This window comes from Anthonomus grandis, chromosome 3 (assembly GCF_022605725.1).
Source record: "Anthonomus grandis grandis chromosome 3, icAntGran1.3, whole genome shotgun sequence".
NCBI classification, from domain to species: domain Eukaryota; kingdom Metazoa; phylum Arthropoda; class Insecta; order Coleoptera; family Curculionidae; genus Anthonomus; species Anthonomus grandis.
The window spans coordinates 15,253,492-15,281,295 of record NC_065548.1 but is presented as its reverse complement, the minus strand read 5'-3'; the positions used below and the strand labels follow the sequence as shown (position 1 = coordinate 15,281,295).

The 27,804-nt window shown below is 30.7% G+C and overlaps 1 protein-coding gene across 1 annotated transcript in view; it reads left to right on the top strand.

Annotated features, from left to right (window-relative positions):
- Nucleotides 1-22,716, top strand: part of LOC126734607 (acetylcholine receptor subunit alpha-like 1) — a 73,266-nt gene extending 50,550 nt beyond the window's left edge. Inside the window, exons 6-9 of the mRNA XM_050438298.1 lie at nt 11,896-12,356; nt 19,989-20,185; nt 20,243-20,496; nt 22,348-22,716. Of these exons, the coding sequence (XP_050294255.1) occupies nt 11,896-12,356; nt 19,989-20,185; nt 20,243-20,496; nt 22,348-22,551 (1,116 nt within the window). The 3' untranslated portion in view covers nt 22,552-22,716. The remainder of the gene's footprint in view (nt 1-11,895; nt 12,357-19,988; nt 20,186-20,242; nt 20,497-22,347) is intronic.
- The last annotated feature ends 5,088 nt before the right edge of the window (nt 22,717-27,804 follow it).

Sequence of the window (27,804 nt, the reverse complement as noted above, 5' to 3'; positions counted from 1 at the left end):
GGTTTCCAGAATAGGAATAGCAGAACACGCTTGATCCAATAGCCAGAATATATATTAGATAGAAGCAAATATTTTGTGCAAGGAGCAACATTGGAAGAAGAGAAGATACCTAGGTGGAACTTATATCACGCGAAAACAAGGAATCTTTAGCCAGCATAGTTTTGATATTCCCAATATCTGGAGATTCTTACATGACATGGCAAGATCTAATGAACTTCACACATGAACAAACGTCATACACCTCTAGTATATAGAGATATTAGAGATACTTTCCAACCGAAAAGTCGTACTAAATTTAAAAGAAAACTAATAGAATTTCAACAATTAAAAACGCGTTTAAACTAGCTGCAGATATGTATCAAAACATAAACCGACATAACTACTTTCTACTAAATTTCCGACCTAAAAAAAGATACATGAAAAGTTTACGTTTTTAAATACATTTTTACTTTTCTTGCATCTATATTTACACACTTCGCCCTAAGGATTTTTAATCCGTTTAAATATTAGTCTCATTCGTCTTTCTCTGCAAAATCATTGTTTACGAAGGTCCATATTCGAAAAAACTTCTGCACTGCCAAAACAAAGCCACTTGCGCTGAACTTGCACTTGCGTTTCTTTGCATTTATATGCGTTTTTTCTGTTTGAAGATCATTGATTAATATAACTCCAAATACTTATAACAAAAATAAATAAATAAAGTAATTTTCTAGCCGAAAAAAATGCATTTGCTTTTTTTATAGTTTCCATTTTGCAGCCACGGTTTTGACTGTATTTTTATTTCGCGCGTATAATGAAATGTCCAAGTTTCGTCTACGGTAATTACTCGCCGCCAAAACTCTGATTTATTACGCCTTTACTGTGCTAACAGAATGGAACTGGAAATGTTCATTTGAACACGTTTCCGTGTTCACTTCTAATATGTGTAAACACGGCAACTAACGCGCGAACAGCTTTCTCATGTTTAAATTTTAATCTAATATGAGACAAACGTGTTTTTTTGATAAGTTCATATCCTTTGCTATTTCTTCCGATGATAAGGATGATATCGTCAGTAGTTTCAGTTTTTGGACGTCCCGAAGGTAAATCGTCTTCTAAGTTAATTTTACAGTGGTTAAAATGGTGTCAAATCCCCGTATACAACGACCAATTCATCTGTGTTTATGTAGTTGTATTATCTTTAAAAAAAGCAGCTTGATACTTAATTTTTTCTATTTTTATAAAAGCACTTCAAACAGTCAAACGATTTTAAAACTCACTTCCAAAGAGGCTACAGTTATAGTGGGTAATGATAAAAAGATCGAAAACTACATTCAGTAGATTTTTGTTGATCACTACTGTCATATTCACGTAAAGATCGAAAACTTTTAAGACCACCTTGGAATTTTAAAATAAATTAAATATAATTTTTATGGAGATTCTATTGCTTTTTTAAGAAATATAGTTAACTTGGATACTACGCTATATAATATGATATATTTTTTTAAGGAAAGGTATCTAAAATTTTTAATTATTATTGTTCAGTATATCATAAAAAAGTTGTTTATTTACTACTGGGCTCCAAATATAATAAATTGGGTTAACAAAACAGAGCTATAAAACTAGCGAGTTTCCTTAAAAGAACCTATCACACTACGTCTCAAACTATTTAGTTCCAGATGATATCCGCAACTTTTATCCCTTTATTTATACTTTTACTACCCTGTCTAAGCTCTGAGTTTTATCCCTCTAATTTTACGAATTCCTTTTGGGAATACTATACATTTTAGATATTTTATAGGTTTGTTTTCTTCACCAGCGAATATCTAGGCCAAATGAGGGAAGCATTTTAAGCATGTATTCAATTTTCTGGTTTTCTATGAGATATAGCTGGTTTGCTTTATTGTCTGGCAACGAATAAAGTTGCGGATTTTACAATTTGAAGTCTGTAAGTTCCTTTATTTATAGAACATTTTCTTCTTCTAAGTAAATATTATAAAATTATTATGCCATAATTAATTTTTTTTATTTAAATTGAAATAACACACAATTCTAAAAGCAAAAATAGCTTTAGAATAAAGCTAAATAAATCTATTAAAAATAATATTATAAGATGTATGTTCTACTTGTTACAGCATTCATTGGTAATATTTATCTTAATAATATTAAGAAAATTCCTTCAACAAGACCTATTTCGAAGCCAGTTCAAAAATCAGCAATTAAACATACCTACGTTTACGAATGGCATTTAAAATAATAATTCAAATGACCGACCAATAGTATTTGCAGCACTGAAGATCCCAATGGATATCTCTAGTTAATCAACATGGCTAAGTTCAAGGCGAAAAATCAGGCGCTTCTAGTCCCCATTCGGAAAGAGTTTTGAATGAAGCTAAGAAGAAAGAAAGAAAAATAAGAATTGATACATGGAAAATCAGATCTATATTCGAAGTACGTAAAAATCAAAACTGGCTTCAAGAAATGCAACGACTTAATGTAAACATAATAGAACTCAGGGAAACTAGATGGTGTAACTCTAAAGAACTGAATATCAATCAATCAAAGATATTTTTTGGGACTGAAAAAAATCTAATAAATCAAATCTCCCAGTTAAAATTAAAAAAGATAAATCAGATAACAACGAGTCACATCACCGAAACGGAGAAGCTATTGTCAAACTATAACTGGCTTTTTATAGAGTAATGATGATAAGAACAACAGTAACCCAAAGAATACTTAACATCATTCAGTTATACGCCCCACTTCCGATAAGAGTGAAAAGGAACTAAAACAATTCTACACTGAAATTTAACAAGCTTTGGTTTTAGAAAGAACAAGGACATTACGATAATAATGGGATACATTAACGCAAAAATTGGAAAGAATGAAGTAAAAGATATTATTGTTGGATCGAGTATAAGGAATAAAAGGGGGAATAGAAAGACATATTTCTGTCAAGAACAAGACAAGGTGATTATAAACATATACGTTACACTAGCTAAAACTAGGAGGCTTTATAATTGAAAATCACCCGCCGATACCACCAATGACATAGTTAGGAATCAAATTAATTATGTCCTAATTAATAAACGTTACCGAAATTCCATAATATCGGCTATAGCCTATTCTGGAGTAGATGCATCATCAGATCATAATCCAGTGACAGTAGGACTTATATTTTGATTGAAGAAGCTAAAATCCCAGCAAAACAAAACCCATGTGCAAACCTTAAACTTTGAAAGCCCAATAATGAGAGATCAATTAAATAAGAATATTTACATCGAACTAAGTAAGAATAGAGGTGAACCAAATTAAGATCCAGATATATTATGGCATGCCATCAAAACCATCATAACGACTTCAACAAAAAAGTTACTACAAACAGGGAATACTATTCACAAACAAAAAGCATGAAAGATTGACGAAATTTTAAAGCTAATAAAGGAAATAAGATCGTTTAAAAACAGAGATAATAACGTATATAACCATACACAAGAGTTAAGTAAAAGAATACATGAAGCCAAAGAAAAACGGTACGAAGAAAAATGTACAGAAATAAAAAAATTATTAATAAAGCACGATGATCTTATTAATCATAGAACAATTAAAGAGTTAGCTGATCTCGTAAAAAGACGAAACCAAAATAATACTTGTTAAATAGAAATGATAAAATAATCCCAGATACTGAGGTAAAACAAAGAAATTGGTATATCAAAGAAATATTTGACGACGACAGACAACAAATAATAGTGGAAAAGGACACAGAAAGAGAATTAAATGTAGTAAAACTGGCAAAGTCAAATTTCCAGGTCCCGACGAAATTCTAGCAAAAAATAATTAAATTAACCACAGATGATCAAATAAGCATATTGATGGAACTATATAATACAATATACGACACAGGAATCATTCCCCGTAAATGACTAAGATCGACTTTTATTACATTATCGAAAGAGGTTAATGCAAAAAAAAATGGCGACCATCGACCTCTCAGTCTAAGAAGTCACGCTCTCAAAATATTCCTAAAAATAATTTATTTTAAGAATTTTAAGAAATTAAAACAGAATATTATCGAAACTCAATTTAGCTTCAGCAATGTCATAGGAATAAGAGAAGCCTTGCTTGCCTTTAATGTGTTGACTCAAAATTGCATAAATATCAATCAACCGATGTAAGTTTCTTTTCTTGACTACAACAAAGCATTTGATAAAGTTCGCCATAACCACCTTATTAAATTGCATAAAATTAAAAATGTAGAAATATAGACATAAAAGATATTAGAATAATAAATAATTAATACTACAATCAGACGGATAATATCAAAGTTGATAATGAACTCTTAAAAGAAGTATAAATATAACGTGGTGTACTGCAAGGATGTGTACTATCGCCGCTATTACTTAATTTTAACTCGTAAGAAATCATTCAGAGAGCAGTGTAGGAAACAATGGGAGTAAAGGTTATAAATATCCGGTATCCAGACGACATGATACTCATTGATGAAACAATAGATAATTTACACTTGTCACTACTACTCTCTTCACTACTTGATTGATCAAGGTACAGTTATAAAGTACAGTTATAAAAGAAAACCTATAGATTAACGGAGAACTATTAGTGAAAGTCAGTAAATACAAATATTTAGGAACAACGGTCAATGAAGGTAATGAAAACACTGTGGAAATTAAATCAAAACTCATAATATTTAAAAGAATCAGAATTGTGTTATACAGTAGAGATCTTAACTTACAACTTAGAGTTACAATACTGCGATGCTACATTTTCTTGGTGTTGCTATATGGGATAAAACCGTGGACATTAAAGAAGAATATAAGTGATTGACTGGAATCATTTGTGATGTGGTCATATAGAAGGATCTTAAGATCAAGTTGGGTGGACATGGTAATAAAGAAGAAAAAAATGAGAAAGGGAAAGACAATATTGAACACAATGAAGATAATGATGCTGCAATATCTAGGCTAGTTCTGTTGAGTTGCTTAGATATGCAGCATTAAAAGTGAGCATAGCTATGATGATAGCCAACCTTCTTCTAAGATGAGATAGCACTGAAAAAAGAAGAGCTGGATTTTAAATGTTTCATTTAACCATGATTTAAAAATAGCTTATTTTCTTTCAAATTGTATTTTTTTTGGAAACAATTTGATAGCTGCAGATATTTGATATTAGAAATTGGTCAACAGTAATCCGTTACTACGTTATTGTAATTTTTAGATAATTAACTCTACTACTACGACAACCACAATTCTAAAAACCTTGCATTAGTTACTTTTGTTTTTCTTTAAGTTAAATAAAGTAAGTTATATTTAGAATTTTTTCTAGTTAGAAATGAAATATGTCACTAAAAATTATTCAAGATTTATAACAGGCAGAATTAAAAATAAAAAAAGGCAAATAAAGTATGCATATAAGTAAGAGGCAAATTCATGGTCAGACACACGTATGTACATATATAATGAGTTATATATGCTATTAGAACTAAGTTGTATTCCTTTCAAATAAATATATCCAACATTAATGAGCACAATGTATGATTTTTTCTCTTTTTTTTAAATGTGTATTGGCCCATAGTTAAAAATATTCAATTTTTTTAAATTATTTTACTAAGTATACCAAACTACATAGACTTTTATTATCATCTCAAAAGTTTTCGATAACCTTAAATGATTCGAAATTATATAAAAAAAGTGTTTAAAGATATAAACAGCATAATTAGTATTCTAAATACTATCTAAAATTTAACAACAAAGAAACTGCATAATTTCATCTTTTTACTTTTCTCCTAATTATACTTCTCTTTTATCAAACTCTATAACGATTATATTCATTACTGAAGTAATTTAATGAAAAGCCTATTCTTTAGAAAAGTAAAAGAAAGTTTTCGGATTAGAAAATATTATTTCAATATTTTTTAAAGAAATTAGAAAAAATATATTAACAGCTGCATTATAGAATAAAACCAAATACATTTTTCTTTATTTAACCTACTTGATAGGCTAAAAGTTGGCAGATCTTTATAGGTATGTTTTTAACATTTGCGTGTATTGCAATCGTATATATTTTATTACAGACTATTGGTCTAATAAAGGTAATTTTTTTAAGGCTAATAATTTTTCACTCACCAAGTCACCCGAGTAATATACTTACTATATTTGATTTCTTAGTTTTTTGGTAATATTTGGTTGGGATTGAATCGCGTTCTCTAAAATACCACATTATGTAAATCTTTCACATAGCCGCCGGTATTTTATTTAAATAGAAATGCTTAGAGGTCATGGGGTCAAGATTGCTATTTGGGGTATATAGTTCGCGACAAGGGTGTTGACTCTTTTTATAGATTTTTTTCCTGGCTACTTCATTGTATTTTACTTTTTTGTGCTGGTTATCCTTATCTTTAAATATTCTTTTGTATGCCATTTTCCATAGCCTACGCAATATTTAAAAAAAAATGTACAATTGTGTCCTCGAACATTATATACCTCCAATCCGCGGTTATCATATGGGTATTAATACCTTACCCTTAGAATCTGAAAGAGTATATTGGCTAAGTTCTTTGAAGAAAAAATTCAATCAATTAAACTAATAAATAACTCTTGAAAGTATAAGATTCAACTAAAATATTTAAAAAAATATATTTTTTTAAATAATAAAAATAGGGAATAATTAAAACTTAAAATTATGTCAAGTAGTGTACGTAAACTAGTGTTAATGATGTGAGAATAAATTACACTATTTGGGATAAACATTTTGTGCTGTCGACATGATTAACGACACCTATCTATCGTCTTCAGGCCTTACACCGTAAATATATCGAATCGAGCTTTTCTTGTGTATAAACCCAAGTGTTAAATTTATTGTAAGGGACAAGCATCCTACAACGATATGTGGAGATACGTTAAGGGCTTGAGTTTAAAGAGAATCTTTATTGAATACGTCAGCTATGTATTTTCCCTAAGCTCTAAGGAATTCTTCAATATTTATATAAAAAAAAAGTTGAAGAGATTAATCACTTTCAAAAAATACCTGGAAAGTTAATACGTATATATATGTTTTCATTTTGTTAAGAGGAATATATTACTATTATATGTTGAACTAGACACCTATGGTTTATAGACTTAATGTTGTTGCTGGCTAAAAGAATAATAAAAACTCGTAAAAATAAAATTATAAAAGTATAAGTTTAATATTTTTGAGATCTAAAAGAAACAACATGTAACTTAACCCAAAAAACTCTTTAATTTTACAATTTATATAATGTAACCTAAATAAATTTTAATAATACTTTAAAAACATTTAGGGTTTCTATTAAATTAAAACGTTTCATTTTAAAACTTAAGAAATTTGCAATTTTTATATTTGTTTATTTGTTTTTTTTTATTTGGTTTTGTGTTAATATTGTTTGTGACTTGTGGTTTGCGGTCTTTAAAATACCAAAGATTCCATTAAAATGACATACATGTTTATAATTCAGCATTTGGTATTCACTTTAATAATGCTGAAAATATCCAACTCAGTTCTATATACTTCAGACAATATAGTCCCTTGTAAAAGTACTAAGCCAAAAATAAATATTTTTAATTAGACTAGCAATTTTTTTAAATAAATATTAAACAAGGATTAATACTATGTAAACACTAAAAAAACTTTAGGTTCAAGCAGCACGAGACCTTCTTTCGACCTATTTATCTTATAAATTTTGAAGTCATCTACAAACTTCAAACAACCAGTAAATCGCAAGATCTAACTTTTGTCATAAATAAAGAGGAAAAATATACACCAAATATCTGCCTTCTAACAATGGGATGAAATAACCCAATCTTAACTTTTTAAACTCTCCCTGTCATAAAACTTTCCCAATCATCTCAGCAAATCGGCATCAAAGCCAACAGACCGCAATTTGGCGATAAATATTTCAATTTCATCGGACACCGAGGAAAAGTCTGTATAAAATGTCTATGAAGAAATTGCTGCTGATCTTGTATAACCATTTTAGATTCAGCCATATAACAATCAAAGATCTTCGCCGATTGCCTTTCCAACCCCCTGTAATAAGTTATACAATGTGATACAGCCAAATGGAATAAATTATATAATTAATAAATGGGAGTATACTCGAAAAAACGCTCAGACACGTTGGTAGGTATTTTTACTTGCCTTTTTAGAAAAATATATATAAAGGGTGTGTTGTGTGGCAGTGGCCAGCATCAAATTTCTAATTTTAAATGCGACACCCTGTATATTACTCAATTTTTGGATTCTTCGAAATATTCTCGACATATTTTATGTACAATTTAAGTACAAATCCTGTACCAATTTTCAATATTTTCCGATTTAATGGAAAAATTCGTTACAACACACTCCATACTTATTTTCCATTTCAGTTTTGATAATGCTAAAGTAAACATAAGCTAAACAATCAAAATACCTTATTTAAAGGTAAAAACATACCTTTTTACTGATATGAGATTTAAAAAAATAAAAAACAAAAAATGTGTTCTTTACTTTGGTTTAAGATGCTTGGCCTTGGAAATCATTGTGTCAGCCATAGGTCACACAATGAATTCCGTTAAATGCTTATCAGCAGACTGTTTCATTTAATAGAAACGCACAAAATAATAAGTTTATAGATGATTCGTTATGGAACAAACATACGGACACAAACGCAAGTTTCTTGCTTATTCCATAAAATATTTCCCAATTTTTCTCCTATCTCCAAGAAACAAAAAACAATATACCCAACACCCTGAAAATGTCATCAATGTTTAGGCAGGAATTGTTGGAGATCATATCCATAGGTTTCTTCTTCATCGATGGCAATTTGAATGGTGATAATTATTTAACACTGCTCCAAAATTATGTCCTGCTAACTTTGACAAACTTGTATCCTGATCCAGCAAACCCACAAGTTCTAACTAATACCCTATGGTTTCAGAAAGATAGATCAGCACCAATGTCCGGCAGTACATCAAACATCAACCGAATATTTATAATTCGGTGGATAGGGAGACAAATCCGGTGGAATGGCCGGAACGATCTCCTGATCTGAAATAATTAGACTTCTTTTTATGGGGACATAAAAAAAATTATTTAGAAAACTAAACGCCTCGACTTAGCTGACCTAAAAAAAAACAAATAACGGTTGTGATTAGTACCGAACACGCCTGAGATGTTGGTAACCGTTAGAAGAATTTTCTATTTAAGATTATGAAGTTTCCAGGACGTTCGTGGCGAGCATATTGAACATCTCATCATATTCTACAATTGATGTTAATGTGTCTTATTGTTTAATTTAGAGATAAACAGTACTACGTAATAGTTTTTGAGTGTGTTGTAAAAAGTTTATACAACCAAATAATTTTCTTCGTTTTTAAGGTTAATTTTTGCAATAAATCGGAAAACACGTAATATCTCCGAAACAGTTGAAAATTATTCATATAGGACATTGTATCAAGAACCCAAGAATCCAAAAACTGAGTAATATATAGAGTGTCGCATTTAAAATAAGGTAGTTGATATCGGCCACAAGACACACTCTGTATATTTTTTTTAAATACAAAAAATAGGTAGTCAATAGGTAAAAATACCTATCGACGTATCTGCGAGCGGTTTTTCGAGAATACCCTCATTTATTATTTATTTATTCCATTTGGCTGATACACACTATATAGGAACAAATATATTTTCGTCAGAAACATTCACCATATTTCACGTTATATACAGTGCTCCCCAAAGTTATGTCTAAATTCGTTTAAAATTAAGCAGTGGGTTTTTTGCAAAAACTCTCGGACCCGTCGATTTTTATTTAGGTTGCCCTTTTTTGTACCAGAAAGTACGAAAAGTTTGTATATACAGAGTTGCTTGTTTAGAATTTCGCGTCGAATTCTATGTATGTTCCATGCATCATGTCCTATACCTAAAGTCAACAGTTATCGAAAAAAAAACAGAGCCGAACGTGACTATTGAAGGTCGGAATTTATTTCTGAGAATTTTCATAAACAGAGCAAAATTCCATTTATTCGTGTTTTACAACGGTGAAATTAATGGAACGAGAAAAAATAGAAATTCTGTGTATGGTTGGATTTGGTGATAAAACACATACTTAAAAAGAACCTGCTCAATTCTTCAATGAAATCCATCCTGATCGTCCTCCGGTATGTCAAAAGATGCTGAAAAGAACACAGGCTAATTTAGAGAATTCGGTCATGTTAGAGATCTGCTGAAATGTGGTCATCCTGCTCGAGATCAAAATGAACAAATTGACGTTCTGATTTCTTTAAAAGAAAATGCACGCACTCCTCTGTCATAAATTGGGACTAATTTACACATGGTGAACTCTGAAGTTCACCGAATAGCTAAAAAGCTCAAATATCACCCATATAAAGTTATTTCAGTGCAAGAAATTTTTTGGTGACGATTTCGATAGAGGAAATGAGTTTTTTGAACGCTTGCAAAACATGTGAAATCTAGCACGTTCTGTTTAAACGGTTGTGTGACCAGACAAAATTGTCGATATTAGGCAATAGAAAATCCGCATTGGATGATGGAGGTGAACACCCAGTACCCTCAAAAACTAATAGGTCCACTTTTCTTTCAACAGATTTTAACGAGACAAGTGTATCTCGATATTCTCCAATTTGAATTAGTTCCAGCATTACTAGCTTTATTTCCAAATCCATTGGACCCAGACTATCCTGACGAAGAACTAATTTTCCAGCAAGATGTGTATTCCTCCGCACTATGCTGTAACTGTGCGTACATTTTTAGATGAAGCTTTTTCCAGTCGGTGGTTAGGAACAACAGGACCGTGTCTCGAATGGCCTGCTAGGTCGCCTGACCTAACACCAAAGGACTTTTTGTTGTTAGGATACCTCAAGTCGAAGGTATTTATTAAAAAGCCAAACAATCTGGATGACTTGAAAACCTACTAACAAACGGGAAATGATTAAACATGTGCAACAAGAGCTTATTTATTGATCGCCTTGGATATTGTCAAGCCGTGAATGGCAACTATTTTAAAACTTTAGTTTAATTTTTTTTTTTCATTTGTTACATGAATCTTATTTTTTTCGATAACTGTTGACTTTAGGTATGATAATGGTAGAGGTATAGTAGGATGAAGTAAAAAAAGTGTTTAAGTAAATTGAATGATATACAAAATCTGGGAAATAATTTATTTTAATCACAGTCCAATCACGGCTTTTTCCCGGAAAATCTAAAAAAAGAGTAAACTAAGCATTGGTAATAAATTATATTTAAACAATTGATCTTATGTACTACGCCCAGCTAGTTAAATTGCTGATATCTGCATATTACTGAGAACATTATTTAAACGAACATCGACAATCCGGCTTGCAGATGTTCGGGTTGAGATAAGTTGCCTTAAAAGTCATTAAGCATGCTAATATTTTAATGTCACTCAATTTATACAGAAGTTTGGTAGAGACCCAAAAAAGAATGAGAAATTCTGCATTTATTAAAATTATGAAAATGGCAAATTTGCTAAGTGGACTTCTGGTTATTAGCTTTAAGGTGACAGCCATAAGATCCGAGAAAATGAAATTAAAAATAAAAGATCTCAATAAGATTAGGTAACTAAATTATGCTTAATATAAAGATTTTTTTTAAATTAAAGTATTTGTATAAAAAGTACAAGAAGGGGATCTGATAAATCTGGCTGAGTAAAGTGGAATAACTTAATATTGGTAAATCGATACGTTTAGGCTTATTCGCCTACTTAGGACAATTTAACGATAAAATCAGAAATAAAACAGTGTAGGTTAATTATTTTGCTCTACTTGACTTAAATTTATTAGCAGTAATTGTTAGTTTTATTGGTACTTATAAAAAGTAAATCTAATGAATATACATATTTTATTTTAAATGTTTTATTGTTTTCAGATTGACCTTCGTCATCTAAAACAAGCGGAAAACAGCAATAACATAGACGTAGGTATAGACCTCCAAGACTACTACATATCGGTAGAGTGGGACATAATGAAGGTACCAGCGGTGCGAAATGAAAAGTACTATTCCTGTTGCGAAGAACCGTACCCGGACATTATTTTCAACTTAACCCTTAGAAGAAAGACGTTATTTTATACAGTGAACTTAATTATACCGTGCGTGGGGATTTCGTTTTTGAGTATCCTCGTCTTTTATTTACCGAGTGACAGTGGAGAAAAAGTGTCGCTGAGTATTTCAATTCTGCTGTCGCTCACCGTGTTTTTCTTGCTGTTGGTGGAAATTATCCCCCCTACGTCGATTACTGTGCCACTCCTGGGAAAATACCTGCTGTTTACCATGCTTCTATGCACGTTATCTGTTGTGGTAACAATTGCGGTACTGAACGTTAACTTTAGGTAAGTTTTTTATTAAGGTATACCTATTATACTTTAAAAAATATTAGTACGGATTTCCCGTGGGTTCAATATATAAGCATACTTGAATACTAAACACTAAACTTTTATTCATTACTTCACGACTCATCGATAATTTAGCGTACTCAAATCACAACTATAAACTTAACATGGAATCAGGTCCCTATACCCAATAAGATTCTTCTACTAATTTCTAGAATTTGAACAGAATGTTCTTTAACTATAAACATGAACGAATATAAATCGATTAGAATAATACGGCCAAAATAGGGACGTAGTAAGGTAACAATATAATATTTTATCTCAAACAATAAACTAAATTAAAACATGAAAAGAAATGTGCACCCGGTTTGCAGGATATACATTGAAATCTAATAATTAACTAATGATATTCTAAAATAAGTTGCTGAACTGTGTAGCCTAGAAACGGAAAGTAAATATAAAAATCCGGTTTTAAGTAGAGGACAAGTAATGGAACGCAGATATAAAAGATTTATTTCTAGTTTCTAAAGTACTCTAGAGTCACGAGTAAGTCGAAATATAGATAATGTAAATTGTAAGTTACAAATGCTTCTATTTTCTTCCTGTTTATTGATTCATTTTTTAATTAAGAATTTTTCCATATTACCGTTGGATATTACAAGTGGATGAGTTCTTAAAAGCTTTTCGATTACCGATGTTCCTTTTAAATAATTTTCTCTCATTTATAAGATTTTTTATTTTGCCTTAGTATCTTTTTCTGAAAGGTTCAACAACACATAATTATATCTTTATTACCAATTATACAGAGTGTTCCTTAAAGACGTGCTAATATTTAAGCGACTGATTCCTAGACCCATTTTAAAAAAAAAAGTTTCTATGAACATTGTCCTTAACATCTTAAATTTTGAGATACAGGGTGTTAAAGTTTTCAAAAAAAAATCAGTTTTTTAATAATAACTTAAACAATATTGTAGACATTTTTATGAAATTTGGTACCGGTATTATATGCATCAAGACGCATTTTTTGATGTGAAAAAAAAATTTTCGTGGCGTCCCTACAGGTCTTCTATTAAATATATTTAGTGAAAAAAATACTACGCCTATATACTTCTTGTAATAAATCTGATCCCTTAATTTGCTTGCAATCGACGATCAAACATTTCCACACCGCATCAGATTTTTAGGGAAGTAAAATTTTTTTTATTTTTTTAAACGAAAACCATGCGTCGGATTAAAAAAAGAGATCAAATTTGCTAAAAAGTGATGGAGGATTTTAAGAATGATTCTACAATATTATTTAAGTTATTATTAAAAAACTGATTTTTTTTAAAAACTTTAACACCCTGTATCTCAAAAGTTAAGATGTTAAAGACATATGTTCATAGAAAATGTTTTCCTTAAAATGGGTCCAGGAATCACACTCTTAAATATTGTCTTTAAGGAACACCCTGTATAAGTTAATCTGAGACTCTTCAGATTGATTGAAACATAAGTAATCTGGTAACTACTAGTAGTCTTTTTAGAGAAGGATTGTTATGAATGATTTATTGCTTTAGTCAAAAATTCTGTTTATAAAAATGGTCAAGATAAATAGCTAGAAATAATTTTTTAGTTCCTAACTTGATGAGCCTCTAGGGGAAATAATTGATATAATCAACAAAAAACTACAGTTTCTAAAAAGCATTCCCATAAAAGTTATAAAAAAATATTACGTCGATCATTTCTGCAGCAAAAATGGAATTATGGCATCTATTTAATGACTATTTACTATAAACTGTCCTTTGGAAGTCAAAAATTATTCATAAACTTTATGATATTAATATCAGGTAGGTTCAATAATAAGTTCAACAAACTATCTTTGTTTCTCTGGAGAAATACCACGCTCTTCTTAATCTCCATTTCTTTAGTATCATCCATATTAACTAATCATCATCCTCGTCTTCTTCGAGAAAAAGAAGAGGTAAAATTGTTTTTTCATCCAATTTTGAATATACGAATAGAACATTGTCGTGACTAATACCAAAGCCGACATTGCCGAAAGTTGCCAGCGATTTAGCTATACGCGACGGAAACAATTACAAATGACCACTGCCTAATGGTAGATGATCAGCTCAGATCAGATTTATACAGCATTATCAATAAAAAGTATATCTTAAACCATCATACAACTACTAATAATACATGGTGTTTTTTCTATATTGCGACAAAATTCAGGAACGTGTTCTTTGGACAAAAATTTGCAAAAAAGTTTCTATAAACATAGGTCATAAACCTTTTAGATTTTGAGCTACAGGGTGGTAAAGTTTTAACAAAAAAATGATTTTTTTTCGATAACTTAAATACCCCTGTAGATATTTGTCCAAAGATTGGTATGCAGGGTCTGTGTATCCAAAGCCATTTACCAACATACTTTTAACATTTTTTTATTCTCCAGTGGCGTGTGTGCGGGTTTTTCGCTGAATACTTTTATAAAGAAAAATGGTACGCCACTGGTTTTTCTGGTATTAAAAAATATTTTTAAATTCCCCGTTTTATTTGCAACATTTTTAATCCCTTGGACTTTGTCCGTTACATGCAAGGTTTTCGCACAAAAAATTAAAAACCATAGACATGTTGCTCAGATTTGATTAGACTTTCTTTATTCTAGTAATTATTCGTTTTTTTTTAGTTTATTGCAATTTTAATGATAAATAATATAATTTTTATTAATTCCTTTAGTACAAAAGCCAGCCCAATTTACTAAAATTGTAATTGAGGATTTAAAACTTTTGCTTCTACAATCTTTAATTTAAAATACAAGTTTTTTGGTGATAAAGAAATGTTTCATTTTTTATTATTTATTTAAGTAATATTATTATTTTTACAAAAGTTGTTCAAAGTGTGCTCCTCCAACATCAATACAAGCATCTAATCGACGTCGCATTGATTGGCGGACACTCAAAAATTCCTGGTGTCTGCCGAATTATGTCACAAGACGTTATAATGCGATTACGCAATTCTTCCTCATTATCAATTGGATTTCTATAAACCAGTGATTTAAGGTGGCCCCACAAAAAAAATCCAGCGGATTTAAGTCGGGAGACCGTGGGAAAAAACATTTGTTGTCTCAGTTGAATGGGGACATCTTCTAGCATCGCTGGTAATTCATTTTCAAGAAATTCTTGATACACTTGTCCAGTCAACCTTGCTGGTAAAAAAAAATGGACCGATGAGAAAGTTTTCAATAATGCCGACCCATACATTAAGTGAAAACTGGTGCTGATGACGGTTTTTTGCCACAGCATGTGGATTTTCATAATGCCATAGGTGGTTATTGTGGAAGTTCATAATTGCGTCCCTGGAGAAATTAGCCTCATCGGTGAAAAGTATTTTTCTTATAAACGGTGCATCTTGTACTTATGCGTTCTTGCATCCAACGACACAAAGCCGTTCTTTTCGGAAAATCGCCTGGCAAAAGTGCCTGTACCCGCTGAATATGAATCGGGTATAAAAGGCTTCTTTTAAGAATATTCCAAACTGTAAAGTTACTAATGTGTACCGTCTGAGCAATTTTCCTAGTGCTTGTGGTAGGATCTTCCTCGAATTCATTGAGCACCTGTTCTTCAATTTGAGGAGTAACTGTTCTGGGATGTCCGTTTTCAGCGGTGAGTTTTTCAAAGCTGCCGGTTTCACTTAGACGTTAGTGTAAACGATGAGTGAGTGAGTGATGAGGAATAACACGATTCGGGTAAGGTTCAGCATAAATACGCAAGCTTATCGTGCGTTTCCGTTAGCCAGTCCATAAATGAAGTGCATATCGCTCATTTCATTATTTGTGTAATTGTTAGCCATTTTTTTAACAAATTAATCTTGTCAACTGGCGGACAGTGACTATGATTTAAAATTTAAAATATCACAAAATCTTAAAAATATCAACTTTATCGTGGGCAGAGGAAGAATGTGGTAAAAAGATTAAACTCTTAAACAAGAATGTGATTATCGTTACGCCGGCGTTGTCCGTAGTTATGTTAAAAAAATTATGTTCACAGGCTACTTTGCGATTTTGGAAGCGTGTAATATTAACATGTTACTCATATGTCACTTTTTTAACATGTTAAATAAAGTGACATATTATGAACTACAATGAAATTTTAAATAAAATTTTAAAAAAAACTTACTTTTTATAACGATCATAGAAAAAATTTTAGCGATCAGTCAAAGTAGAAAAATGTTTTTCAATTTTTTGTGCAAAAACCGTGCATCTAACGGACAAAGTCCAAGGGATCAAAAATGTTGCAAATAAAACGGGGAATTTAAAAATATTTTTTTATACAAGAAAAACCAGTAGCGTATTATTTTTCTTTATAAAAGTATTCAGCAGAAAACCCGCACACACGCCACTGGAGAACATAAAAATGTTAAAAGTATATTGGTAAATGGTCTGGATATACAGACCCTGCATACCAATCTTTGGACAAATATCTACAGGGGTATTTAAGTTATCAAAAAAAAATAATTTTTTTGTTAAAACTTTACCACCCTGTAGCTCAAAATCTAAAAGGTTTAGGACCTATGGTTATAGGAACTTTTTTGCGATTTTTTTCCAAAGAACACGTTTTTTTGCACCTGAATTTTGTCGCAATATATAAAAAACACCCTGTATAACTACTAATACATTTATATTTCATTTTATAATAATTTTTGTATATTTTCCGGCATTATTGTATAGTATTTTTATATTTTTTCAACAATTATTCTGTTGTATTTTGTCTATCTAGTTCTATCTCATATTTTTATCTCTAAAAACGCGATTGCAAAGATGGTCTTGTAGACTGAAAGCGCTTATCACAACTAAATAAAATTTGTCATCGACATACAAACATTTTATTTCAAAAATTTATTATCCTGTATTGTAAAAGTTTTAAAATTGGAGTTTATTGGAACATTACTTTTCAGACTGAAACTATGTCGAAACATTTATATCTGCCTCTGGATCTTCCAAGACAAGTAGTATTTATGTTTGCACCTGATAATTCATTTTAGAATTAGATTTTGTTAAAGTATTATTATTAAAAACGAAATTTTTTGTATTAAAGTTATTTTAAATGGAATATTGCCAATGAGTTTTAAAGATTATTAATTTGTTGAAGATGGCATTGGAGAAAATCTTAAGAAGATAACCAATAAAATAATATAAGGGTTTATCAAAAATTAACTTCTGCAAAGAACCAATAACAATGATAAAACCAATGAGCTCAGCAATCTAGAAACTGAAATGATATGCTTGTTGATGCACATAGTTAAATGTCCATTATGTGCTTGCTATTTAAGAAATATAGATATTGATATACAGGGCAGCTGTCATCCAGAAAGCTTGCCAAATAAATCACCAAAATTAAGATTAGTCTAATTTAGAAAAAACCTTTTATTGCCATATTACCTGGTAAAGTCAGAGATACACAATTTTGTGGAAAAACTGGAAAAGTGTTTCATGAAAAGCTCTTGAAGGTAATGTAGATTGATATAGGGATTTATTTGAAAACATATAAGATTGAATGATGGGGTACGTTATCTTTAGGTACGTAAATGAGGTACTTATGGATGACTGCGATCATATCCAGAACACAAAATTTTTCCGAAAATTGAAATTTTTTGGTAGTCAAAGGCTTTAAAATATTTCCATGATGATCCATCCCTAATATTTATTTATGATATTTGAATAAGAAATGGTATAATTACTATCACGTTATTTTAGTGATCTTTTAAAATAGTACCTGATTTTACGATATAAATAAATTTTAAGAGATTAGTCGCTTGATTCATATTATAAACCAAGCTCCCCCAGAGTAAAATTTGGTTTTTTTTAGTCGAATAAAATTAGATTTTATATGCCCACAGAGCTTTTGTAATTGATTTGCAAAATTTCAGTTATATATACAGTTTCCCATTAGTATTTTACTCTCGAATGATTAGAAAATAAATTGCATAATGAAAGTAATCAATTACGAAAAATAAGAATTAATCAAGACACAAGAATTAATAATACAATAATCCTAATTATTCTAGTATTATTGTACATAGCGTAAGTAGATTTTAGATCAATTTGCTTAACTAATAAACTGAAATTATAAATTAAAATTAAAACACAACCCACAGAAATTACCTATTTAATTTTAGCAGAGTTAAAAGAATGCCTTTTATATCTAACCTTTGCAAATATGCTAGATATTTAGACAAAAATATTCTTATTATATTAACATTTTTTATATTATTAACCAAAAAAAAGCATTGATAAGAACAATAAGTCTTTATTTTTGTATTCTTTAAAACATCTTATATTTGTCTCCAACTATTTTAAAAAGATTATTTCATTTTTTTTTCATCCACAGCAAACAGACTGGCGATAATTAGCACAGCTTTAAATTAATTTTTGCCAGCCGAATAGGATACGTATAGGATATGAGTTAATAACTCGTATCCTGATCCATTCAACCTCTAAGTTCCAGTTAATATACTACAATTTGAACCAGATCATTGCTTCATTACCAAATCTATATCCGCCAATCTTCAATCAAATATTTCCAAATTGCTGGATATTGAGCCAAGGATCAATGGAATGACTAACACAATCCCCTGATTGGACGCCATTAGACTTTTTCTTATCGAACTATGTCAAAAGTCCAACTTAGCTGACCTAAGAAAATGCTTAACGCTTTCAATTAAATCTGTCGCTCCTGAGATGCTTCGTAATATTAGCAGACATTTTTATTTAATATTAATATGTTGCCGAGACGTTTGCGTCAAGTATTTTGAATATCTACCACATTGACATTAATGTTTTTCTTGAGAGATACTTCTACTAGATATTTCCTTTTTTTATTAATAACACTTAATATTTTCGCAGTTAAAGATCTAAAACATTATAGACAGGTCCGGCCAACAAAGGTCTTACGTAAAGAAATCAAGTTATTAACTTTTAACAGATCTTAGTCATAAGTTAAGAAGAGAACTATAACATTTTTATTCCTTTACTTCCTGTCAACAAACTATAGTCTGACCCAAATTGAACCTACAGATATTTGTACGATAGGTGTATTGCATTTCCCCTCTCATCGGAGTGGAAAATCGGTGAAGCATTATCGTTTTATCTTTAACGTGATGCGTTACCGATGAAAGTTTATTGCATGTTAATGCACAGGTATTTGAATACCTAAGAAAAACAGTTGCCAGGTCAATATTCCATTAGAAAAAAAAGAAAGTTGATATTGACCACATCACTTATATAAATTCCATTCGTCCTGTCCGAGGGTATCCCGGAGCAGATCATCAATCTTGCTTATCGAATTTATTTTATTTACCCTAAACACTATATGTATAAAATAATATTACAAATATAATAAAAAACTATTTAAAAACAAATTAATATTGTAGATAGCTTACAATAGCTTCAAGAAATAACTAACCACAATTTCACACCTCATTTGAAGAAAAGGCTAAATTTTTAATACGGTATTTTCTTAAATATATATATGGCTCTAAGATACTAAACTTTCGTGCAAATTGTCTCTCGGCCCCTTTAATACTCTCTCAACCAAAATTATTTTCAAAACGTGTCTCAATAAAAAACGACGATAATAAAATTATCCGTTCCAGATCTCCAGTAACTCACAAACTGGCGCCCTGGGTCCGAACAGTTTTCATAGAGACACTGCCACCCTTTTTGTTCATCAAAAGGCCTAAGAAGGAGGACGACGACAAAGGAGAGACAATGTTAACCGACGTTTTAGGAATGCCAATGTCTGACCAATATAAGATGTATGAAAAAACTAATTTCGAAAGTTTCGACATTGGTGAGTTTATTAAGCCATAAATCAATTTTATGATATCTAATAATGCGTATAATTTAGGTTTGATGCCAGGACGGTTTGACATGCCACCCGCAGGATTAGGTTCGTGTTTTGGAGAACCTCCCTTTCCTCTTCCGCTTGCGGGCGGTGACGAAGAATTATATAGTCCAGCCAGTTGTAGAACCGGCGCTTTTGATCCTCCTAGTGATATTAGCCCTGGATTTGATAAAATCGATGGTCACGATATGGAGAAGGTGGTTGCTGATTCTAAGTTTATAGCTCAGCATATGAAAAACAAGGATAGTTTTGAAAATGTAAGTCAACCTGCATTACTTTATAAAATATGCGTATATTATTAATTTCTATTTATTGGCTAAAATTGTGGTAAACTGTTTTCCGCAATTTATTCACCAATTTATTACAGTTTAAAATCATCAAATAACAGAAATATTAATAAGCATTATTATTTTTTAAATTAAGGACGTAGAAGTCGAATATTAAACGCGCGGAAACGAGAAAACAAACTCACTGGGGCAGTAACTGCCACGTATATATGCAAAGAATTGAAAGCTCGCTAAGCAATTTCTCTCCTTAAGTGCTGTAAATTATTTGATTTTGAGGACTTAGATTAGGCGTATACATCATATACAAGTGATATAGCAATCCTACTTTCCAGAAATTAATAATGAGAAGAAACTTTTTAGATAAAGAATAAAAATATGAAAAGATTATTACTATGAAAAATTATATCTTGGCATATTAAAAGGGAAATTATGAGACTTGAAAAGTTTTATAAGAACTAAGGAATCAGGAATAAAAAGAACATTTTTTAAAACTAGAACTAAGCTTTCCCTCATATCTTATGAGAAAACTCTAACTTTCATTTAGAACATAATATTTATGTCAAATCCAAGGATTTTTGCCAAATAGACGAGAAAACAAGAAGTATTTTTTACAATGGATATCATCCCCATAAATTATATTTCGAATTTGGACAAGATTTAAAAAAAAATGCATTCTCAATAGTTGACTGCGTTTTTATCATCGTGAACCTATAAGTGTCTGCTGCTAGACATGGGTCTCCCTCAGTTCTTTCCATCTGTCCCTATTTTGTGTGTCCTGCATTCAGTTGCTACTAATGTACTTTAGGTTGTCAGTCCTTCTGGTAGGTGGGCGAACTCTCCAGCAAAAAGTTTGTTGCTTTGGGCTCCACTCGACAATACGTGTTGTCCATCTATTATCAGATAATCTGTCAACATGTCCTGCCCAATTTTAAATTCAAGTTATTTATTTGCGTTAAATAACAAAAAAGCTGACACTCGTTAAAAAAAATTATTTAAGATGTACCATCTAAGAAAATGCCATGAAATTTTATAGAAGGTGTCTCGTTTGGCATAAGGGCAGTGTCTTCTGCAGTGATAAAGGCAGTGACCTTTCAAAAGCTTTTCACTGTGTCAATTATCAGATTTTAAAGCAGAAGCTCCAACACTGTAGCTTTAGTGGTAGAGTTTAAGGTTTCGCATTCTTGGTCCGAGTCGTCCTTTTGACCTTTGCTGTAACATCAAATTAATATTTTTTTAAATTTTAGAATACCTTTTATTTTGTTTTATTATTGGTTAAGTTACTTCCTTTAATTTCTGCTTTTGGAAGTAGATTTAATTATTTTTAAGGATGTTTTGTTATTTTTTGGTAACATGTTTTTCAAAAAATGTCGGTTACAAATATGAAATTTAAATGAATTTATAATTGTTTGGGTTTTTAGGATCTTGTACAGATTTTGTCTTACGTATACATATGGTGTTTTATGTATACGCATACATATATATATATATATTATAGAAAAAAGTAAGGACAATATTTTAAGAAACTATTTTGATATTCAAACAATCCTCTTGTAGCATAGAAACTATTATTTACTTTAATCTTTGTATCGTTTCAAATAACAAATATCTTATTAATTGTTTAAATTCTTCTAGATTTTAACGATGGAGCTGTAACGGACCAAATAGCACAATACCACAATATTTAAAAAAAAAACAATCGGTTGATAAATGCAAACATTTAAATCTTTATTTCAAGGCGACATTAAGACAACATTCGTTAATAATAAATTACCTTTTATTTCTCGTACTATTAAATATTTCTATATATATTCTCTTTTATAGGTTGAAGAAGATTGGAAATATGTTGCTATGGTCCTAGACCGACTATTCCTCTGGATATTCACTTTAGCCTGCGTAGTAGGCACAGGGGTAATTATATTAAATGCTCCATCACTATATGATACCACAAAACCTATCGACGTAGTTATTTCCAAAGTAGCGAAGAAAAGAATGGCGTTATTGCAAATGGTGCCAGAAGAATTGTGAAGAATGATGAGAATGTTTTATGCTCATCACATTTTGGGCTTTGTAAAAAGACAAAAAGATGTTAATTGTTTTTCTATGTTATTGATTTAGGGTATTAATATTAAGACATTATTAAATTATCAATGGGCTTAATAGATTTTTTAAATATATTTACATACAAAAATATTTTTTGTTAAACTCATTGATGCTTAAAGTTACTAATAACTAGATAATGCAAGTTTTACTTAAAAATGTGAACAATATAAGGCTTCTTATTTTTATTTTAATCATAGGTGATGTAAGATGGTAAGTGATAAAGCACAGCAAATCGCAGATCTCTTTTCAATGCATTATATCATATTTATAATCAAATAAAATCCTAGTGGTAACATGCAGTGTACTATGCTTCTTTCTCATCTAGTTTTCCAATACAATATCGAATAATACTAAGTTTTACATTTAATTTGACATTAAAGTTATCTTGCATTATCTAAAGTTTTATCGATCTTAAAACATGAATCTTCCGATAACAATCTAGTATTCTATAGGAAAAAATTAATTAAAAGTAGCCATTCTACTATACAACGAGTTATACTATTTTTCAGTATGTTGCAGCTATTTTCTTTAAATGTTGTTAAACATTGGTAGTTTTTTTCAGTTATTGTTAAATTCTATCTGCCCAAGTAAAAGGTAAAATGTTTAGTTTATTGAAAGTAAGACATAATATTTTTTAGTTTACGTTTACTAAATACAATATTTTTACTATGGGGAGTGTTCCTAAATGGTATGTCATGATTTCAGAGCGTGATATCTCAGTTTATTTTACCAAGAAAAGTTCACAAAAATATAAAAATTAAATAAAAAAATCCTTCTTATTTATGAATAATCAGATAGTAAATATAATCAGTTACCCTAAAGTTGTCAGTAAATAAACTGACAGCTTTAATACTTATAACGTGTATACTCGTTTTATATAAAAACTGCAAATAAATAGTTTTTTTTTAGACAATAAAGCAATTTCGTGTAAAATGATTTACTTTTTTTTACATTTCTTTATCCACATTTAATGTAAATATACAGTTAAGTTACTTATCACAATAATTCCTTTTTTATCTGTTTATGCATAGTAACCGAAATTTTAAAATTAATTATCGCTAAAGTAAAATATTTATTGTTTTGCTGGTTTTAATATCATATTTTAAAATAAATGTAAGAAATCGTCAACGATTTTCAATTTCTGTGACATTTAAAAGCTAACAAAAGCTACTCTTTCTTGACATTTCGTAATTCGTGCTAATGCTATTACGTTCAATTTTTGATCCGAGGTTAGTTTTTTACAGAACTCGTTTCACTTGCTAATTTCTGGCTTTAATATTCAAGTAAAAATTATTAGCTATATCTTGTAGTCATAGTAAAAAATTACTGCCATATACATGTTACAGCTACATTACAATAACATATACTATCCTACCCTTATTTTTTATGTTTTTAAAGGATTGACATTCACAAACAATCTTCAAATCGTATTCGATCACTGTTTTCACTTAAATGTTTAAATTCTTTGTAAAAATGTTTGCTACAAAATTGTTTGAGACGATATTTATCATAAGCAAGAATTAAGATTTACTGCTTTTGAATATTTAATGTTCTTGGGTAATAAAATACACTTACTGGCTTTACTGATCTTGAAATAAATGCACAATTTTAAACTTTAAAAACTCCAAATATTCTTGCAATATCTTAAAGAATTATTGGGAGGCGTTTTCAGGTTTCAAATAAGTTTATTTGGTCTAACAGTAAACATACATTTATCTAAAAATTCGCATATATATATATATAAAGATGATGTGCGTTTTATCCGAGTCGTCCTAACTTCATAACAAATCGTTATTAGAGTTTGGTAACTAAATTCTATTACGTAGTTCTTTATTGATATAGTAGTAGATTTTTCTTATTTCTGTCAATAAATTAATTTATCTTTCATAAGCCTATTATTCTTTAATATTTATATTAATATTATATTCATTTACAACCAAGATTGGTCATACGTGATCTAGGAACGTACCACATATCGCTCGCTATAGTGGTATGACTTTCCTTCTTTAAATTGCAATTCGGACAGACTGCAGTATACTTGACACAAACGCCTAATATATTAACAATGGTTATATAGCTTGGTCAATCTCAAGCCAAGTTCCTTATCCCTTGTTTACTTTTTGCAAGCAATACTTGTCTAACATCAATTTCTTGACCTGTGAAAATCCCTTTACATGTGATGTAATATGAACTATTCTTTACTTTTTGTTTATATACAGGGTTACACAGGGTTCGGCAGTCAGAAAGAATTCGTAAATTATTTTATTGGCAAATAAATATTTTTTAATACTTTTTTGTTACATAAACAGGAAGTAAAAAAGTAACCATTTGGCTTACATTATCAACATTTCTTATTTTTTAAAAAACTACATCCGCCAAATGTCGTGCATTGTTGGAGTCGATCCTGAAAGTTTTGCATAATTCTTTGCAGCATGGGTATTCGCCCGGTATTCCTGCAATCTCATAAAAATATGTTGCTTAAGAGCTGGGATTATCCTGGATGGATTTGATGCAAACTCTTTCGTTTTATGCTATCCCTACAAAAAAAAGTCGCAGACAGTTAAGTCGGGGGACCGAGGTGGCCAATTGATAACTCCATTTCGAGAAACGATAAACCCTGGGAACAACACATTTGAAGTATTAATTGAATTTCTTACAGTGTGGCTTGTTGCCCCGTCCTATTAAAAAAGTGTGTTTTCATTCACTGGAAAACGGTCAAGTTGTGCTATGTGAAAGTTCTGAATCATTACAACGTATTGCTCAAAGTAACGGTAATAGTATTTTCGGTATAACGGTATCAGTCTTATCCTCAAAAAAATATTAACCGATGACTCCATTTGCCAAAGCCGCACACCATACTGTCACTTTTTGAGCCTGAACGTTTTATTTATTAACAAAACCGAATCATCATAATCACCAGGATTAAGAGATTGCACGACCTGTATTTTGTAATGGTGATATCCATAATTGTTATGAAGAATCTTTCTTACCCATCTGTTACTAATTCCAAGACGTCCAGCTTTACAGATGGCTGATCTGCATGGATTTCTGAACATTGAGAAACACGTTCGATGATATCAGAGGTTCGAACTGGTTTGTCACTATCATCTCTTTTTTTAAACGTCGATTCAGTTTGCTCAAGCTTGTTGAAGTCAAGGGATTAAAAGTATTTCGCCTATACTAGGCATCATGAGATCTTCTTGTATATTCACTAATAAAAACAAAAGCAGATAAACAATACTACAATGTTACAAGAATAGTTATCACATATTAAAAATATAAATATAACGCACAAAACTTATATTTTCTTTCCCTGTTTATTAGTGAATACACAAAAAGATTTGATGATGCTTAGTACAGACGAAACACGTGTAATCCTTTCGCTTTTTATTCAATATATTTGACATCTGTGACATGGAGTTTGATTTATCACTATTTAACTAAATGGTAAGCTATGAGTTCTGACACGCCGGTAACTTTCGGTGCCACTACTTTACCACGTCCTGCAAGCCCCACCATATCTTTCCATTTAACTCGCGGACACCGTGGTTCTAATCATAGAATTTCACGAAAATTAAAAATAAAATTTAACAAATATTTAAAGAGCTAACAAAGATGTAAGAAGTATAGTAGACGAAGTATAAATCTACACACTTCTTTCAATAATGCTGTCAATGCTGTCATCTCTTTAACTCGTCCAAACTCGACATGTTTTTCCATAAAATCATTGCTTATGTATTAAATTTCTTATGTGAAACAAATTCCTATCTATAACGAGCTTAATTTTCAGATTAAAAAGCAATAAGTATCTTGGGACTAGATCTGATGAGTTAAGCAATTCAAACTGAAATTTGTGGATTTTCGCTATACCAACCGGTGAAGTGTAAATGGTTGTCTTGATAAAATAAATGTTCTGCATTTTTTCCTTTAGCTTGTTCAGTAATGATGCGTAGTATGCTCCTATAATTATTTTTCCTGTTTGAAGATAATCATGTTTTTGGAGCCGATTCTCCCTTCGTAGTCCATTAATTTGAGTTATATTTTTGTTGGGCATATATTGATGCATTTAGATTCGTCTACGGTAATACCTTAGGCCAAAACTCTGATTTATTGAGCCTGAACTGAGAATTTCCAACGCTGGAAATGTGCACTTGAACGTATTTTGGTCTAACCTGGACAAATACTGGACACGAACGACTTCACCATAACCGATTCCAAGCGATCTATCGGTTTTAACCGCGGTTAAGCCCTTGGTTGACCTTGAACAGTCCCTTTATAACATAACCAATCGTGCCCGCTTGGACGTGTTTGGTTAAAATCACTTGTCAGCTGTCGCTGTCATCATTTTGTTTGTTTGTAAATAATACCCCAGACGCCAGTAATGTCATATGTAATTAGTTCTTAAACATAAATATCAAAAAAAAAACTAGCCATAATAAATTTTGTGTCATCTTTAAAAACGAAATAATTTGTTGTTTGTTTTTATTTTTTCCTGCACTTATTTTAATATTTTTGACATTTGACGTTTAGAAAACTGCTCCGGATGTGAGTAATTACTGTTCCAAATTGATAACGTATAAAGGGCTAATTGGTGACGTCACGTATCTCAACACGGTTATACCTATAACCGCTTGGACGTGTTTGGTTAATATCATTTAGGAACGATAATTACCGATAGACCGCTTGGAATCGGTTCAAGTATTCTTTGAATATTTATTCATAGCTTTAAGTTATCTCCTCTTCTTTAATTGCGATGGCTGTTTAGTACTGTTAGGTGAACTTTAGCGCTGTTATCGTTATTGGTGGCAGTTTTTACGCTTACAGATAAACAGCTGTATAAAACTTCTTAGTGATAATTATTAATGCAGAGTCCAGGCATCTAGAACATAGATCCAAGATTTTTTAAATTCACACTTACATCTTCTGACTCAAACAGCTGCGGATCTAAAATGACACCTGCCGGTCAAGGTACCTGTCAAAAGATAGGCAACTATATTCACTGACTTTTTTAATGAGCTGCCATCTTCAGGTCGGAAAATTTTTAGATCTTATAAAGTATATATTAACATCACCAGACATTTGTCTAGCATTTTTATAAAAGATTTGAAAATTTACTTATATGTGCTTAGAAACCAGTAAACAAATGCTGCTTCATAAGCTGTTATCAAGTAACGTTAA